This window comes from Mercenaria mercenaria, unplaced genomic scaffold, assembly GCF_021730395.1.
Source record: "Mercenaria mercenaria strain notata unplaced genomic scaffold, MADL_Memer_1 contig_3573, whole genome shotgun sequence".
Lineage (NCBI taxonomy): Eukaryota > Metazoa > Mollusca > Bivalvia > Venerida > Veneridae > Mercenaria > Mercenaria mercenaria.
In genome coordinates this window covers 17,251-36,665 of record NW_026461725.1, presented here as the reverse complement: position 1 = coordinate 36,665, position 19,415 = coordinate 17,251, and the positions used below count along the sequence as shown (strand labels likewise).

At 32.5% G+C, this 19,415-nt stretch overlaps 1 protein-coding gene across 1 annotated transcript in view; it reads left to right on the top strand.

Moving 5' to 3' along the window:
- The window catches only part of LOC128553187 (uncharacterized), a 55,004-nt gene extending 36,589 nt beyond the window's left edge, over window positions 1-18,415 (top strand). The window contains exons 3-6 of the mRNA XM_053534305.1: window positions 4,131-4,208; window positions 4,581-5,024; window positions 5,362-5,491; window positions 15,954-18,415. Of these exons, the coding sequence (XP_053390280.1) occupies window positions 4,131-4,208; window positions 4,581-5,024; window positions 5,362-5,491; window positions 15,954-16,095 (794 nt within the window). The 3' untranslated portion in view covers window positions 16,096-18,415. The remainder of the gene's footprint in view (window positions 1-4,130; window positions 4,209-4,580; window positions 5,025-5,361; window positions 5,492-15,953) is intronic.
- Window positions 18,416-19,415: the final 1,000 nt, after the last annotated feature.

Here is a 19,415-nt window from a genome sequence, read left to right as displayed (position 1 = left end):
TGATTCAGACTTAAAATAGTTGGTTATCATCATCACCCAAATGACACAACCGCCATAACTCTTGCACCAATATTTCATAAATAATGCCCCCCCCCCCCCCCCCCCCCCCCCTTTTTTTACTTAGAATTTCAGGTTAAAGTTATGATACACTTTTACTTTATCTCAGATATTACTAAATTGATTTGATTCAAACTTAAAATAGATGTTCCACCTTATCATCCACATCATACGACACAACGTGCATAACTCCGACACCAATTTTTCATGAACTGTGTCCCCTTTTACTTAGAATTTAAAGTTAATTTTGATGCATTTTCACTATATCTCTGTTATTATGAAATGTCTTTAATTCAAACTTGAAGTAGTTGTTCCACATCATCACCCACATCATATAACACAAGGTGCATAGCACTTGCACCAATATATCCTGAATTATTCCCCCCTTTTTGCTTAGAATTATACTTGGTTTTGATACATTTTATCTGTACCTCTCTTATTATTTGATATTTTTAACACAGACTCAAGCTATTGTGCAATATTCATCCACCACTGGAATCATTAAATACTCCAGTAAAAGTTCGACTTTGGCTACAAACCACCAAATTTTATGAAGTTATGGCCCATTTCCAACTTAAAATTTGCCAAACTCATGGTTGCCGGACAACAACGCACGAAAAGCTTGACAGATTTAGATACATTTTGATACACAGGTGTAACATAATAAAATACAGCTCAAATTCGATTTAAATTGCACTTTCTTGAGGCCATGTCTTTCTTGTGGTTGCCATTCTTCTGTGACAAGACCGTAATATGGGGGTATTCGTCACTCCTGTGACAGTTCTAGTTATCGGCAGTAACTTTTCAAAACGGTCAAAATGTACAGATGTGTATCTAATGAAGAGTTTTATCTCTCGTTCCATGTTCCTAAAAGAATGATCATTGCAATTTGTGTGTTAAGTACCATGTTACTAAAAAAGGATAGAAGAGAAAGAAGAGTTCCAAAAGCACAAACAATGTAAAGTAACAGTTCGGGATAAAAAGAAAAATGGCAAGAACCTAGCCAATGAAGACAGTAAGGTACACACATGCCACATTGTTGTACAATCAGTTCTGTGCACACCTTGTAATTTAGTCAGTGCAATATACTGTATGGGGAAGTTGTGTTGCTTTTATCTATCAGTTTACAGTTTTGGAAATAGTTCATGATATGCATGGTCAGAAGAGGGGTTCCTGTGAGATTTCTAAGAGTACAATCTACCACAATCAGCTGAACCTGTGGAATAATAGTCGGATGCATGTAAGGGACAGAACAGAAATCAAATTATTTCACGCAGTAAACACAATCAAAAATACTAAACAAATCTTGCAACATACAGTGGAGTGTGACAGCACGCATGCTTCAATGAGTTTACCAAAACTACTCAGTCAAAGCAAGTGGGGCACTGCGATAACCACGGCCAGATGTAGCAAGCCGTACACTGCTGCCATTAAAGTATAAATATTTTTCTAATTTTACTCAACTTAAAAAAACCTCAAGATCACACATTAAGGCAATTGAGTGGAAGTAAACTGAATGAAAATGAAGTGGATCAAGTTTACTAAAGATAATCCAAATGCTTGTTCTTCAAATATTGTATCACTGATAAGTATTTTGAGAGGATACAACTCACAAAAGATAGTCCACTACCAGCCAAAGACCAAAAACCAAAGCTGTATAAGAGCAAGCTTCTACATCAATCGCCAAAAAGAAACACTTCTTTACAATTTGCACAAAAAGAATTATTCCCAGTGAGTTTCATGCTTATTACAAGTCCCTCTCTTCTGACAAGTAAATTGGCAAAAGAAGTGCTTGCAGAACCAGACTTTGAGGGAAGCAGTGTAGACATAGATCCTGATCAAAAAAGTGAACCATCATTGAAGGGAGAAATACAAGAAGTTATCCACTGACTACTTTTGAATGTCAGGAATAAAGAACGGATCGGAATTATAATAACTTGCATAATATTAATTACTCTGTGCTTCCATAATTATCTTTTTATTAAAGTAATGTACTTCAGATACTGTTATTTTTCTTCTTTTCACACTGTTTAATAGACAATCAATTGAGCAAAGACGTTATATATGTATATGCTATATATTGTCATTATTTTTATCCTAAATTCTGCAATAATTGTTATGGCAAAATATCTTATCTGAATATACTATGTTTCTACACAGTTTTTTACCGAGTACTTTTATGAGTATGGTCAGTGCATAAGCCACTCAGATTTATTAGCGATGTACTTGCACAATGATTTAGTGATAAATGTAATCAAACTGTGACAGCATAAATCCTGTATTTACATCTGCAGTGTTTATGCGGAGTGTATTAGGACTGGAATTACCATAAATGAGCCAGCAAAAACCCTGCATTTACAACTGCAACGTTTTTGCATAGTTGATTTCGTTTACATTTTCGGGTAACAGTTCCAGCAAAAACATTCTTTATTAACATACGTGGTTATTGCACAAAAATTATATTAGAAATATATACAAACTGTTTGTGCAAAAACAGTTTTTGCTTCTAACTCCACAAATACTAAGTTTACTGTCAAACCACTTAAACAGAACATAAAATATATTATTTCCAGTATATGTGTAAAAGATTGTTCCTCTAATAAAAGGCACGTAAAAATTATACAGTTGTTTTGCTTCTCCTGAAAAGTTTTCAAAAATAGAGATACTAGGTTTTTGCTCTAACCCGACGTCTTGTCTCTTGTAACAATGTCTTTGATGTGCACAGATTCCTTGGTTTTATATTTGACGAGCAGGACGGAAGCTCTTTCTACCTTCTCCCACATTTGCTCAGGGGTCAATAAATGCACTATCCAGCATGCGCAAACCTTACGCAGGTTTAGCCTTTCTTTTGAAATCAGAAAAAACGCTGACAAATTAAGGCCCGACATTTCCTTTAATTGCTCCACTGTGCATGTTTCTCGATTATTAATTTCACAGTATCAAAGACTTTATCAGACACAGCTATCAGACGGCCTCATCTATGGTGCTGGTTCTCTCCATTTTAAAGAGGGATACCCATCGGTCAATAGTACGGTATGGCAGCGCTCTGTCCCGGTACACTTTGTCGAAGTCGGCTTTAATTTCTGATGCACCGATGTCAATCAGTCTGCGTATCTAAAAATATGCCCTCTTCTCTTCGCGAAAATTGCGATTAAATTAAGCCATTTGTTTAGTCAGTATGATACTCTACATTCATTTAAACTGCTAATTAAATGTGTTTTTGCAAGTGATTTAAGTGTCATAACCGGTCAGTTGTACAGAAAATCAATACTCTTTCAATTGATATATCGTTAGTGCACGTGCAAATGGTGAAAAAATACTAGACTGTTGCAATCGCTTCTAAAATTCTCATCGCACTGCTAGCATAGTCTCATTTGAATAATCTTTGTTTTGAATCTTAGCGTAAGGTCAGTGTCTTGATGAATTTCCTTTATCTATTTCGGTTTCAATATATTTGCTTATTGGTGTTTTCTCAAGACAACACCTAAATTCGCCATATGACATGTAATTGAGTTGGCGTGACCTTAAACCAATGAAATAAGAAAATATCAGTATAAAGTTTCCTAAATTTAGATCAATAAAATCCCCTTATTATATGTTTCGTCCCGTGTGAATTAGAATAGATAAACGTGAGCCTTTGTTAAAATTTCAGAATCTATATGAAGTCCATCCTGATAAATCTATAACTGACTTTAAATATTTCAAGACGTCCTAACAAAGTCTTATTATTCAAAACAAGAAATTTAAATACATGGCATTAAGTTTTGTCAACATAAAAGTATACAAAACTTGTAACAACATGATGACGGGGTTTGTATGACATCACTTTTATAACAACCGGTTCAATGTAAAATAATGATCAGTTGAAATTGTTTCAGTTTTAGATATTTCACTGGTTATGGAAACATACGTTCCGACGATTATTCATGTTTCCTCATGGCATCAAAATATTATCTTTTTAAGTAATATACAAAATTAAACTAAAGTCATTATTTTTTCTTTCATGATAAACTATAGAAAAAAAATTGTCATGTTAATACATGTATATAGCTCGAGAAATGGTTTTGTTCTAGAGGCAGAAAAGGAACTTCAACTGTTACGACGGCTGAGAACAGCCTTTCAGAGAAACAAAAGTTTGAAGGAAAAGAAAGGTAATTATTTCTACCATTATACATATCAATTATAATAGCTTGAACACCTTTGAAATTACACAATTTGAAATATTGAAACAATATTATGCATTTTCTTTGGAAAATACATGTAGAAGACAACAGAACAAAATATTTCAACGCTCAATAGTTTTGATCTCCATTACTTTTGTTCAGCATCATTTCATAGTGAGTCAAATAAACATTTTGGAAGATATTACACATGTTTCTTATTAATGGTAACGAAAGAAACATATAATATAGGGGTTTATCTTATACCCCAACATATTTCAATAAAAGGTAAGAATATATCAAGCTTCGTTGATTAAAGTATACAAGCGGCAATCAGACAATATAAACTGAACTCCTTTGTAGAGTCACTTGAACTCGTGTGGCGATTAGGTATTCGTGTTGTTACACCTCCGGGAGATTCAGCCAGTGAAGTCATTCAACGTGTATATGGGTTTATACAATTTGCTGTAAAAAGTAACAGAAGCTTAGGAGAGGAATCCACCGCGCCTAGTATTCACACCTACAAGAAAACTTTTAAATCAGTTAAGCAGATTCTTGGAAAGATAATCGTCTCTCAAGACACTAAACTGGAAGTGCTGCAATGCAAGCCTGGTGTGTCCTTCAAAATACAGTGCATTACTACAAAAGACTTTGAGCAACGTCTCACAATATTCCATGGGATTCATTTCCAGGAAGCCGTAGCAAATTTACGAAAATGTTTAGAAATGGAAGACGATCAGAAACGGAAATATGAAGTCACATCCTTTTGTTCCTCTCAAACTTTGAAAGATATAAAAAAACAGCTGTGTAAGTAACATTTTTTCTTAGTAAAATAGGTCTTTGAAATAGACATCTTAAAATAACTGTAGTTAATTCATAAAATTAAACTGAATTGCGATCAAAACTGGATCTACATTTGAGTATTTTCAAATGTTCTTTTAGAATAGTGAATATACCTGTAGTATAACCTATGTCAGCAACGCTTCCTCTACTAAAACAAATGCCCACTACAAGGATAGATGTTGTATTTCTAAGTAGATGCAATAGTAAGTAAATGTTAAGAAACTAATTTCTATTCGTAGCTATATTTTGTACTTGTTTAATAAGCTCATATTATGAAAACGTTTTTATTTATTGTCTATAGCTGACCATGGTGTATTAAAAGGTTCATCTTCTGACATCAAATGTGAAAGACATGACAGTATGCAGTGTTCATGGTATTGCGGAGAACATGATTTATTTTTCTGCAAGTCGTGTAAGGAAAAGAACCATAGGTAATATAAATATGATTCCTTTTCAGCTACGAGTTGATTTACTGAATAAAATTCTAAAATAATGGTTTGTGTTCACACCGGAAAACGGATTACACCACCCACGTCAGAAGTTTTATAAGTGACACATATATGTTTCTGATTTTCTAAAATGAAAATACTTGTACATGAACAATATTTGAAAAATTACTTGATTCGTTTTTGGGAAAAGTATATGAAATGAGGTCCAGAAAAATTGAAAGCGACAAAGGGATTGTTCATGGTGAGATGATAAACATATCTGCATATTATTTAATTTAAGCTGAGATTGAACAGAACTAAACATGGCATTAAGAGGAAGTGTTCTAACTGAAATAAAACTTACAGAAATCGGAAATAAAAATATTTAAAATCTTTTTGCCCAACAAAAACAATGTTAAAAAGGGCCGAGGTCAAGTATAAAAAAATCTCTTAACGGTTTTTTTTGGGCTCATGACTCTTTAAAATTTTGATTACAAAAAAATGGCATTTGGGCCGTTTAAAAATTTTGTAAAACTTTTTTTTATTTTGTATTTTTTTTTTTTTTAAAAAGCAATAAGAAAAACAAAAAAATACATCTTTTTTAATTCACAAATTTTTTACAAATAAATTTCACTGAAAATTTTTGGGTTTTTGATTATTATAAAGAAAGGGAAAAAACGTGACAAAAAGTTTACTTCCCGCAAGCCCTGCAAAAGGGGTGATCATATTTTCTAACCGACTTTAAACGATTTCCCTTTACTTCATCGATATGCTTTTTTCCAATACACTGCAAAAAAAAAGATTTAAAATATACGGGAGTTTTGGGGTTTTTTTTTTTCCCGTATTTACCCTTTTACCGGGAAGAAATAGGGGGAAAACAAAAAATACGGGGGGTTTTGGGGGTTTGGGGTTAAAAGGTTTAAAAGGGGGGGGTTTTTCCGTTTATTTTAATAAAAAAAAAACGGAATTTCCCGTATTCTAGGGAAATACGGAATTTTTCTTTAGTATAGGGATACCCCGTATATTATTGAAAAAGGGGAAAATTTTAAAAAAAGGGTTATTTTTGATCGTTTACAACACCTTTTTATTCCCGTATATGTCTGGTGTACGGGAATACTAAATCCGTATATTACAAAAATACGGGCGTATATTTCCCGTATAGGTTTCAAAATACAACCCCGTATATTTCCCTTTAAATTTTTGGGATATACGGGTTTTGTATTTTTGTATATTTCAAAAAATACGGGGTTTAAAATTTTCCCCGGATATTTTTTGTTTTAAAAATCCGTATATTTCCCGATATGCCGGAATTACGGGTTTTAAATTTTTTTTGTTTATTTCAAAAATAGGGGGACGTATATGCCCCGTATATGTTTTTTATACAACCGTTATTTCCCTTTATTTTTGGGATATAGGGTTATTTTATATTTTGGGATTTTTCAAAAATACAGGGATTAAAAATTTCCCCGTATTTTTTTTTCGTATAAACTCCTTTATATTTCCCGTATAGGGCCGGGAATAGGGATTTAAATATTTTGTTTTAATTTCGAAAATACGGCGCGTATATGTCCGTATATGTTTGGTGTAAAAACCCCCGTATTTTTCCCGTTTTATGCCAAAAAAATACGGGTTTTAAAATTTAATTTTTTTTATTTAAAATACGGGATTTTATATTTCCGTATATTCTTTGTTACAATCCGTTTATTTCCCGTTTTATTCTGGATTTTCGGGGGTTTTCGTTTTAGTTTTTTGATTTTGTAAAAAACGGGTTTAAAAATTTCCCCGGTATATTCTTGGGTTTTTAAACTCCCCCCACGTAAATGTCGTATATGCTTGGTTTTACAACTCCGAAATTTTTCCCCCCGAAATATGCCGGAAATAGGGGGTTTAAAATAATTTATATATTTCAAAATAGGGGGATGAAATTTCAATAAAAGTTTATTCTCGTCCATTTCAAAGGTCAAACGTTTTGCGGGTTTTCAAATTGTAGTGAAAGGGTAAAAATTAAATTTGCAATATTGAAAGAAAGAAATGTTTAATAAAAATAGGGACAGGGAATGAAAAAAAATTACGGACCAAAAAGGTTTAAAATTTTAAAACAAACTTGAATAAATTTCCTTTTTTCATCAGCGCTTTTCCCGATTTATTTTAACATTTAATTTAAAAAAAAGGGGCCGATTGAAAAAAAGGGAAAAGGTTTTAAATTCAATTCATCCCTATTTGTTTTTTGTGATAAATACATCGTGGATCATCCCCTTTGGGTTAAAAAATTTTTTTTGCAACCCATGGGTTTAACTTTTTTTCTGTTTTTTCCCCCAACGCTTGTCCCTTACAAAAAAAAATATTTATAGAAAAAAGGGAACAAATTCCCAATTTATTTTTGAACTAAAAAAGTATATAAGACATGTTTGTTTCTTTACTTTTAAAATTCAATTTTTTAATTTTTTTTACAGCAAAAAATTAATCGCCCCCGAAAAAAATGTGTCTGCGTCCAAATTCGAACAAACGCCTTTCGTTCGTTTTAAAATTTAACAGTATCGTCTGTTTCCCGCCCGGTAGGTGGGTTTTTGTGTTTTTGTTGGGATTAACGTTCCCGCTGACACACTTTTTGGGGTCCTTTAGCGATTTTCCCTGTTTTCTTGGTGGGGGAAATTTCCCCGGGTTTGCCCTAAGTGCATTTTTCATCGTTTGACGAGCGAGCACCGGCTTAATGTTTTCCTCCTTGGAAAAATTTTTAACACTCTGAGTGGGGGCTTGAACCCCCCAGGGGTGGATAACTTTCACGGGGCAATTTTGACAGAAATTTATATCCCATGTCCCCATGGGGATAACTAACACGTGCGCACGTGTTAGCTGTCAATGAAAAAGCGTGAAAGATCTGCAATTTTTCTAAATGGATGTCTTTCAAAAGGGAAAAGTTTTTTTTTAAGTTAGCTGAATTTTAAACGCCCTTTAAGTGTTTTTTTTTTTGAAAAAAGGCTGATATCTCAGGGAAAAACGTTTTAGCTAAGATAGTTATTACGTGGAAGTGTTATTAAAATTTTTTCGCCCCGTGGTTCAACTTGTGCGTTGTGGTGTAACACGTTTTGCAGGGGTTTTAAATAAAAGGTTTCCTAGGGCCCCCTCTATTCCACTGTAGTATACACTGGGGCCGACTATTTTATTTTTTTTCGGGATTTTGGGTCCTTTGTATTGCCCTTTGGCAATGTAAATTTTTCTTTATTTTTTAAATAAATTCTTTTTTAAATTTCCAACATAAATAGCGATACAAAAATTACATATTTAAATTCTTAGCTGATATTATACTATGGGCATGTGCAGGTAGCTGGGCGGCAAAGCGTTTAGCTCCCTTTATCATCGTATTGGGTTGATTTTTGGGAAAAAACCTTTTTCCCCCTTAAATTTTTTTGCAAACTTTCCACTTATTTGTCAAAACGCCCCCGTAAATATTTATGGTCCTTTTTTAAAAAAGTTATCAATTCACCCGTTGAAAAAAAAGTCAATTATTTAAAAATATTTTGACAAAAGAAAACACATTCCCAAGTACAAGCGTTAAAAAAAAAAATATTTTAAGGAAAAAAATAAAATTTATAAAGAAAAAAAACGGGGAGCAAAATAACATCACTTTACTTTATTTTAAAAGCAATGACCCCCGTGGTAACGTGGAGGGCGTGACATTGATTGACTGTTTTAAAATACAAATATTGTTTAAAAATTAACGAAAACGCTCGAAAAAAAATGGCAAAGTTTTAAATGAGTGTCTTTCATTAAATAAATGTTATAAACATTTCCCACTGATTTACCCCATCTCACAAAAAATTTAAACTGTACATAAAATTTTCTGCGAACAGTTTCACTGCAACATTAATTGATAATAATCAAATCAGATGTTACCCCCTTTAAACCCTAAGCCTTTTTAATCCAGTCTGACAATTTCTAACTTTTTCTACTTGCAAATTAAACAATTTTGGGAAAACTCGATGTTTCCCAATTTAAAACACAAATTAGCCCCAAAAAATTGGGTTCTTTAATGCATAGTATTGGGGACCCCAATCTTTGGGGAACACGTTTTCGCCCACGCTTCGCGCGTTAATATCGCGAACCCGATACATCTGGCTGGGATAATCTGTATATTGCTATTTCGGGGGAAAAGGGAAAAGTCACGATAAGTACTTATTTGATTTATATTTTTTAAATTTTTTAATAAACTGACTTTTTCGGTGCAAACCGGACCAGGGAATTTTTTTTTTTAATTAATGGGAAAAACAGGGTGGCTTTTTATTGTTTTAAAAAATTCAGAAGCGCCCAAAAAGGTCATTTTTAATTTTGTAATCTTAATATAAAAAAAAAATTAAAATACCCTTTAAAAATAGTTATTCATTCATTCATTCGAGTTTCATTTCTTCACAAATAATCATTTAACTATTTTTTTCTTTCCCATTCTTTCATCCGATGTCTAAAAGGAGGGTCGGAAACCAAAAATTTTGATGTTGAAAGTTTTTAAAAAAAAAAAATATGTGAAAAAATCAGGGGATGTTTACCATTGGGGTTAAAGAGTTTAAAAGTAAAAAGGAAAAAAACAACTCCAGATAAAGTTTTTTTTCTTTAGAAGCAAAGGTACCCGAGGCTAGTTTTAAAAAATGAAAAAGGGCGGCAGGGCACTTTTAAATTTATTCTTTCGTTTAAAAACGGGAAATCTGGAAAAGAAATTAAATAAAAGTTAAAAATTTAAAATTTTTTATCTTTAGAAACTGGGTCCGGAAAATCTGAAAAAATAACGCTTTTTTCTAGAGGAAATTTTGAAAAAAATTAAAACCCATCTCTTCCCTTTGGGTTAGAGAGAAAGGTTTTTCCTGCGAAAATATCTTTCAGTATGAAAAAAAATTTAATACAAAAACAGATTATTTTATCTCTACAAAACTTTGAAAGTCTATGTAAGGGGTTTTGTCATGCTTTATTTTTTTTAAAGTATTATTTTAAAAAAAGGTTGGAAATAATAAAATTTTATATTATGTAAAATTTTGATTATTAATCGGAAAGTTATAATTTTTTTTAGTGCCTAAAAATACTTTTCTATTTTTTTCTTTTGCATTCCCAAATTTTTTATTTAAATCTTTAAACCAAAAAAGCGGGAGAACAAATAATCCAATTTGTGTTTTTCCGCCCAAAGTTTTGGGGGGGTTGTAACAGGGGGGGGGGGGGTTTTGGGCGGTCAAAGAGCTAAAAAATAAATTTTTTACTTCTTTTGGGGGGGTTTTTTTATTCGATAAAATAATAAAATTTGGTCATTATAATTTTTTTTCTGATGCATTTACAGGCAAAAGGTTTACTAAAAGATGTACTTGATTTAAGTTTAAATTAATTTTTAAAGTGAAATTGCGGAAAAAATGAATATGGGATATAATTTCTTTATGTATTTTTCAAAAAAAAAAAATAATTTTAGTAATATGAATATGGTATTAACCCTTTTAAAACGTTTCATATTATTTCTTTTAAAACAAACATTTACTTTCAGGGGGCCAAAACATGTACAAAAAAATAAGTAATTTTTTCAGCTTAGTCGTTATTTTAAATCGATTTTCAACGGGAACCCTTTTGCATTTTAAAAATTAAAGTTTATGATATTTTCGAATTTAATGGTTTTTTTTTCAGTTCTTGTTTTTTCTCCATTTTACGCTGTAAAAACTTCAAATATGACCCAAACGTCTTTTTTTTAGCAGGGGGCAAAAAAGTTGTACTTAACAGGGGTTAACCCCTTAAAAACCCTAAAATTTAAAATACCTATCACTTGTAGTAAGTGGGTTAAAAATTTTTTTTGACCCAGCTTGAAACAAAAACTTGGGCCGGATTTTTCTTTTCCCAAGGCAAAATTGTAAAACACAAAACAAATTTTTAAAAGGGGGATTAAAAATTTAAAACAAAATTTTTAAATTTTTTATTTTTTGTGTAACGTAGCCCAAAAAAATTTGGGGGTTAAAATAAATTTAAGGAAAAAACGCAATGTTTAAACGGAAAACTAAAAAAGGGGACTGGCCCCCAGAATTTGTCCCACAAAAAAACGAAAAAAAAATATAAATTTAGCCGTGCCTGAGAAAACCCAAAATTGGGCTTTGTTTTCCCACCGCATGGATGAGACCCAAACCCGCGCATTCCCCGCAGTCGGTCAGGATCCATGCTGTTCGTTAAAAGTTTTTTTTATTTCCCAAAAGGCTTTTAAAGCGAAAGAAAGGATCCTGAACAAAATGACGGATGCGCAGGCTGGTCTCGATCCTTTCTGGTTTGCAAACCCACTTTGTTTGGGTTTTTTCATGGACGGCCCTTATATTTTTTTTTTATAGGGTTTTTAATTTGGGGTATAATTATGGTTCGTATTTCTGACGGGCTATAAAAGTTGCGGAAAAACATGAGAATTAGATGTTTTTTAATATTTTTTTTTAATAAAAAAATTTTATATTTTAAAGGCATTAAACACTAAAAACCCGGCCCCTTTCGTTATTAAATTTGGGAACGACAGTGGGAAAAATTCTTTTTTGCCGCGGTCCGGTTCGTTTCCCCGGGGCGACCATCTTTATTTCTATATATGACATTTTTTTTAGTTTATTGAAACAAAAAAATTTCCCATTTTTTAAATTTCATTTTTGTGACAAATTCAGCTTAAAAGGGATCCTTGAGGGAAAGATAATTTTGCTTTTTAATCGAACCCCGTTCAATCTTTTTTCTCGTAGATGTTATTTGTGAATTATATCGTTTAAGGGATCCTGTGCATTTAAGGAAAATTGATTAAGGAATATTAAAACCTGTTTGCCTGGGGGGTTTTATATTTTTGAAAAAAAAAAAAAAAACTGGAGAACAATAAACATCTCGCGGGGGAAAGGGCTATCTTTGCCTGGCTACCGTTTTTTTGGTTTCTCTAGCCGTCCCGTTCACGTGCCGAATAGACATGCGCTCGTGCAAAAACCCAAACATTCTGAAAACAATTTGGGCATTTTTTAGGGGGAAATTTGAGTATGTCTTAATTTTGATCTTCAAAAATTTAAAACCCAAAATAAATACCCCTTTCTTTCATTTTACCACAGATTGACATGTATACATGTTACATCATTTTTTATCGAAAATTCGGCAACTCTAATTTTGAAATAATGTAAATTTTTATTGATACCCTGATATTATTTATTTATTTTAGTTAGGTTTAAACTATTTAGATTTTGGGTAATTTTAAAACCCGAATTTTCGATGATTATATTTATTTGAAAAGATAAAAAAGATGGGGCGTTTATGATGAAATTTTACTTGTCTAAGAATATTATATGACCCCGGGGATTGGAAAAATTTTGGAAACTCCTTTAGATTGTTTAAACCCAAAAATTAAACGTTTAGAGGCAAAAAATATCGTTCAGAAATTTTTCAGTCACAAAATTTAAAGAGATGTTTGAAATTTTTAAAATTAAAAAAAAAAAAATTAAAAAACGCGACTGTTATGCATTCTCTTTAGTCACGGATGTTCGTCAAAAAATCCCGGGGAACCACGGGGGACCCCTGGTTAAAGGGGAGAATGCTGTTATGTCATCTGATTTATTTTTTCCAAAATGTACAAAAGATTTTTGTGCATTTTTAAAAAAAATTCTAAACGGAGGATTGGTTTTTGGCGGAAAGGTTTAAGGGAACACTAATTTAGGGATAGTTTACGTTAACACTTTGGTTGGTTTAAATTTTACCGTGGGGTGTGTTTTTCATTTTGGGAGGAATAAAATGGGGAATTTTTTTTTTCCTTTTCCCCCCCCCCTTTAAAAGTTTTACCTTTTTTGGAAATTTTCTCTCTTGAAAAAATCTCTATGTTTTTTTTGTATGTCAGTTTTTAAGGAAAAATCCATCAAAATGAGGGGGAGGATTGAGGGGCAAAGTGTGGGCGGCAAAAAAAGAACACCATGCTTTTAAAATTAAATTAAAAATTTGGGAGATAGATGTTAAGTAATATAACCAAAAAGCAAATTAAAAAAATTAAAAAGATAACTTGTATTAAATTTCAAAAAGGCACGGGTTTTATGTTTTCTAATTCTTTTCGCGGGCGAAATGGTATGGGGCGTTTGACACTTTAAAGTTTTCGGGCATTTCCCCGCCACATGTCTTTTATTTTGGTTTATAATTTTCCCCTTAAATTTTATAGATATAAATTTTTGTATCTAAGAATTTTCAAGAGGCCTTTTTTATATTTTAAAAGCGTGATTTTTTTTTTTCCAAAAGGGTTTACACAAGAGTTGTTTCCCGGAAAGAAAAAACGGGACGACTATTTATTTCACGAAAGAGAATATACTTATGTGTGAAGTTTTTACGGGTTTTATCAACAGAGCAGAAAAACAGCCCGGGTGAGCAATTTGTTTCAGTGAATTCGTAACAACAGATAAAAACTTTACTTATTGAGATCAGGAAAAGGGAAAATTTCCCCTGTGGTTTATCATTTGTAACCTGCTTACTTAAACTGGGGTTCCCGTACAGAAACCCAAAATGCGTCTTTTTAAAGTACATTTCGGAAAATTTGGGGGGGGGGGGGGGGGGGTGCACTGCTCTTTTTAGAAGACGGCCCAAAACGAAAAAAAACGAAAACAAAGTACAAAACATTTGTTAAAAAAAGTGTTTTCAACTGATTTTTTTGGAGTCAACCCCGGGAGAATTAAATTTTGCGAATGCTAGTTTTTCAATTAGAAATGAACCTAATAATATTAAGAAATGCTTGATGTATTGGGTTACTCACATTTTAATTCGCTTATTTCATTTGGGGCAAAAGAAATGAAAATGATTTATAACCGTTTGAAAAAGATTTAAAAAGTATTTTAAATTGAAAAAAATGTTAGTTTAATTGGGCATGTCTCCAAATTTAAAACAATAGGGTTTTTTTTTCCCTACCCTGTCTTTGTCTTGCTTTTTTCTAATATACCCTATTCTGCTGTAGGTATCCCCGACATTCATTTTGTCATCTTTCAGTGTGTGCCCATATACAAATCAGTTCACATAAAAGAAAAATACGAGTTTTTGTATTCTACACATGCATATAGGGGAAAAGTTGGTAAATGTATCTTTTTAGAAATACTGGTCCGGGGAATTCCCCGAATACGAAAACCAAATTCAGTCTAAATGTGACAAAAATTTGGGGTTCTGTATACTCTGCATATCTTGCATAAACGGGGAAAAACCTGGCCCGTATATCAAAAACTACAGGTTCGTATATCCCCGTATATCAGAGGCAAATACATTCCGTTATAAACACAAGTACGGGATCCGTTTATTGCGTAAAACATGCAATTACGGGACATTCCGTAGCCGAATAGTAAAAAATAAAGTTTCATATTTTCCCGTATATGACACAAGTAGGGGATCCGTATATTGCGTTATACCATGCATATACGGGACTAGTCCGTAGCCGTTTATAAAAAAGTACAGTTTCGTATATGCCCCGTATATGACAAAGTATGGGATCCGTATAATTAGTATATCATGCGTATACGGAAAAAATCCGAAGCCCGTATATTAGAAATACAAGTCCGTATATGCCCGTATATTAGATGCAATCACAGTCCGTATATGACAAAATACGGGATCCGTATCTACGTTATCATGCGTTACGGAAAAAATCCGAAGCCCGTATATTAGAAAATACAAGCCCGTATATGCCCCGTATATGACAAAAAATAGGGGATCCGTTTTACTACGTATATTCGGATATACAGGCTCGTATACGTGTTCCCGTATATTTTTAAAATTCGGAAAGTATACGGGGAAAAAAGTCTCAAGGCCCTTCGAATTTACATAAAAAATGAAAACTTATGTTAAGCAGGACACGAATAAACACCATTTCTAGGGTTTTTTTTTTAAAGTTGTATATTGCATTAACGGGAAATTTACATTTATGTATATTCGGCGTATACGGGATCCGTATATGCATGACAAATAAACGGGCTTCCCCTATACTGATGTTCCGATAGGGGTCGTATATTAGGTCCGTATATTTGTAATATACATCCCGTATACTCCCGTATTTTTGAAATATTTCGGGACCGTTTCACTCCGTTATATTGACCCTTTTTTCGCAGTGATAAGTATTCATTAATTTATATTTGTTAATTTCTATTTTCTATTTGTTAAATTTGGTGAAGATTTTTCATTTGATCACATAATATGTGACCAACTAAAATAAAAATTTTATCAAGACTGATGTTGAAAATTTTAAAAGTGACATTACATCTTCTTGATCACCACAGCGTTTTCAAATTTTGAAGTTATTCAATAGAAAAATACAGTGTTATACGTCTGGTTGAGATACAGAAGCCACTTGACAGCTGATTTATAACTTATCCACTTCTGTATTTACCGTTTGGAAAGGAGATATTTGATAATGTATATTTCTATTAGTGGGACCTCTAAACATGTCAAACAAAATGCTTCGTAGTGTTAACCTTTTTTATTCTAACAGGTCATGCTTTGGACTAAAGAAAATCGAGGAACGAAAAAAGATAAGAGAACTTAAATTAAACAGATGCAATTTACAACCCCAAAATTTGGATTTGAAATCTCCTTTATTTGCACGCTACCAATGGTTATGTTCTCATTGGTAGCAGGCATACGAAAGATCTGCTGATACTTGAAAGCTCGCACTATCCAATCAGTCGTTGCATTCTGCCCTCCAGTCCATCCGGCGTGTGTTATGTAGGCAACAGTATTGCCGCTGCGGTTTGTGAAAACAAAATTGTGTTTATGGATGTCACATCTGAAAGGGTATCGCATGCATCATTACTTCCAAGCAATTTTATGGACAGCATAATTTGTCATGGGGATAGGATATACATATGTGATGGAGAGTCTCTGTATACATGTAACACAGATGGCAGTGATCTACGCACTCTCTGTTGTATGATAAATGAATCGGAAAGGACGATGAATATTTTACCAAATCGGGAAAACATATTTACCAGTGTTGCACTTAGTGATAATGGGGAGTCTATTTACATTATAAATCAGTGCTCACTGTATATAATTCAAAGCAATGGTGTTTTTCGGCATACTAAAGATATTAGAGATATCGTCGGTATATGTTGTCTTGGTAACAGTTTAGTGATTTTGTGTGACAGATATGGCATTGTTCAACAACTTAATTGCAAAGGTGAAAAGTTCAGAGGTCTTTTTCAAATAGGTGGTTCTAACATTATTGTGACGTCATTGTGCTGTGATGGGATTCTCTCTAGGCTTTTTGTTGGTTGTGGAGAGGATTTATTTGTGTATGACGTAGAGTAGACAGAATACGATGCAAGTGCTTATTATCTATAACCAATAGTTGTTTAACCAATCGAATATTGCTCTGTATGGGATATATTTCTGAAAGCGTACTCCCTTAAAAAGAAACTTTAATTATAGTAATAAATAGATCTTTGATTGTGTGCGCGTCCGCTTGCTGGTTTTGCGCTTGGGGAGGCTGCGTTTTTAGAACATGGCTTTCCCTGTTGAATATTCTTCCTTTTTCCAAATATGTCAATAAACGAAATTTAGAACACACAAATGTGAAAAATGTTTTAATTGCATTTCGATAATTTTGATACAATTGCGGCACTAAATTCGACGTATTACCAGAAGTACTAAACCAATGTGTGTAAAACAAAGGTATATTTCAACTTCAGGAAACGATGCAGTTAGTGCTGCTTTGTTGTTAAAAGAATCATTAAGTTTTTGATATATCGTTTTTAGCCTCTCCTTATCACTTAATAAGAAACAATATTCTTGACACTATCATATTAAACAGTTGGAGAGGACAATTGCAACGTCGTCCAGTTTCGTAGCTGATGGAAAATATTTTACGTGTCATGTGTTATTGCGAGAGTCATAATGGTTTGAATTTCTTAGAATGCCTATTTATTCATGTAAGCACAATCAAGTCTTCATGCGTAAGAAAATGGACATGTGTTTGGTTAAAATTTAATGTACAGTGAGAAGCAAGTTGTTCAAAGGCCAAATTGTCTTTAAATGATTATGACACAAACAACTGTGGAAATTATTACCTTAAAGGATACATTTTAGCTGTTTAATTTTTGTTTTTCTTTTGTTAAATCCACTGAAACAGTTCAATGTTATGAAAAGAAAAACAAATATGGCGAAGCACTATAAATAATCAAGAAATCATGTTCTGTGTCTGTGGCCGTGTAAAAAATATTTGCAAATAATGTAGAATCATTATGTTATGTAAATGTTGTATGTAAATTAGAACTAGTTATCAGTCGCCAGGTGGAAATGGCGGTTATATTTGATAAACTGACAGGTTTTTTTTCTCATGGTTGAAAAATCTCTAACCAAGAAGGATGTGAAACGCTGCAAGATAACACATTACAAGATTACATTGTGATTTATGATTCTTTTCAATATGAATCAATAATAATTAAAGTTTATAATGTTCAAAATATATAAAGTTCTGTCTTTAAATACCACAATAAAACAAAACGTGTGCTTCAGGGCTTGAAGTACTGTTTTATCCATCTTTTCCGCAACAAGAGATTCTATGATTTCACTTTGAAAATCAGACATATAAATTATTATGCATCATAATAGTAAACCCCAAGATTATTTAATACGTATTTAAACTTCATGACGTATCTATTACAATCAGGATAGCTTCTGGATCAAAGCAAACTATGGCCAGAATTTTCAAGGAAACCCTGTTAAGGATTTGGTGAAGGAAATAGTAGTAGATCTCAGAACGAGGCCTGTAGTGCATCATAAACGATTATATGTACAGACATCATTTTAAATATTTCAAACCATTTCAATGATTGGAAAACTTATATAGTCATTTAGTATAATATGATTTCCTACCAAATATTTGAAAATATTTAGATTTTATATTTATTTAGCTAAATGTGAACGTGTTTGTTTATTTAATAAAAAAGATGAATAGTATTTAGACTCTTTATTGTTGTTGTACATGAAACACATATGTAAGAATATTTGTGTTTTGTTATGTGGTTATAGTAACCATTACAGTGCTCATAGTATTCAACATGAAAAACTAATCAATTATAATATAATAAATAAATAAATAAATAAAAGATATGAATTGGCCGTTCATTTTACCCAGCTTCATTAATTACCTTAGTACATCAGAGTAAGTACATTTTATTTGTTTGTAATTCCTATTGTTGACCATTATTCTTATTTCTCGCGTGATCTTTGTAAGTCATATTGCAACGTTAACAAAAAACTGTTTGAAAAGATATTATTTTATACAATCTTTTAAAATATGGAAGAAGGTTAATACTTTTAAATAACCTTATTTTGGAGCAGCATTAAAACTTGAAGGTGCTACTAAGAAATCTTGCAACACCACGAAAACTGTACAGTGTATATTTCATACTAATCATTTAATTATTATTGAGTTATTGAACACTTATAAGTTGCAAACGTCACTTTTTATCTTTCGCCGCACCGACATAATTGCTGGTAATATGGCGACTTTTTTGGTAGAGAAAGACCCATGGTGCCCATCCGTGCATCATGTCATCACAGGTGGGCACCTGGGTAAAACCACCGATTTTCCCTGAGCTAGCTTGATGGCTTCCTCACTCACAAGAAGTCAACAACCTGAGTGAGGCTCGAACCCACATCAATGAGGTATAAGTGATTTGAAGTTAGCGACCTTAACTTTTTTGAGACATCATTGAATAAAAATTAATCTATGAAGTAGAACTTAATTTCAGACTGTTTTACTAAATATTAACTTCTCAACTGATTATTGACATCAATAATTGTCATAATATCATCATATACTTAAAAATATTATTGTTACAAAATTGTAATAATTCAAAATTCAGTCAGGTATCAAATAACTGTTTGGATTTAAATATAATTATGCCAAATAAGATTTGATTTCCAAACGATTTTGAAGTCCTATTTA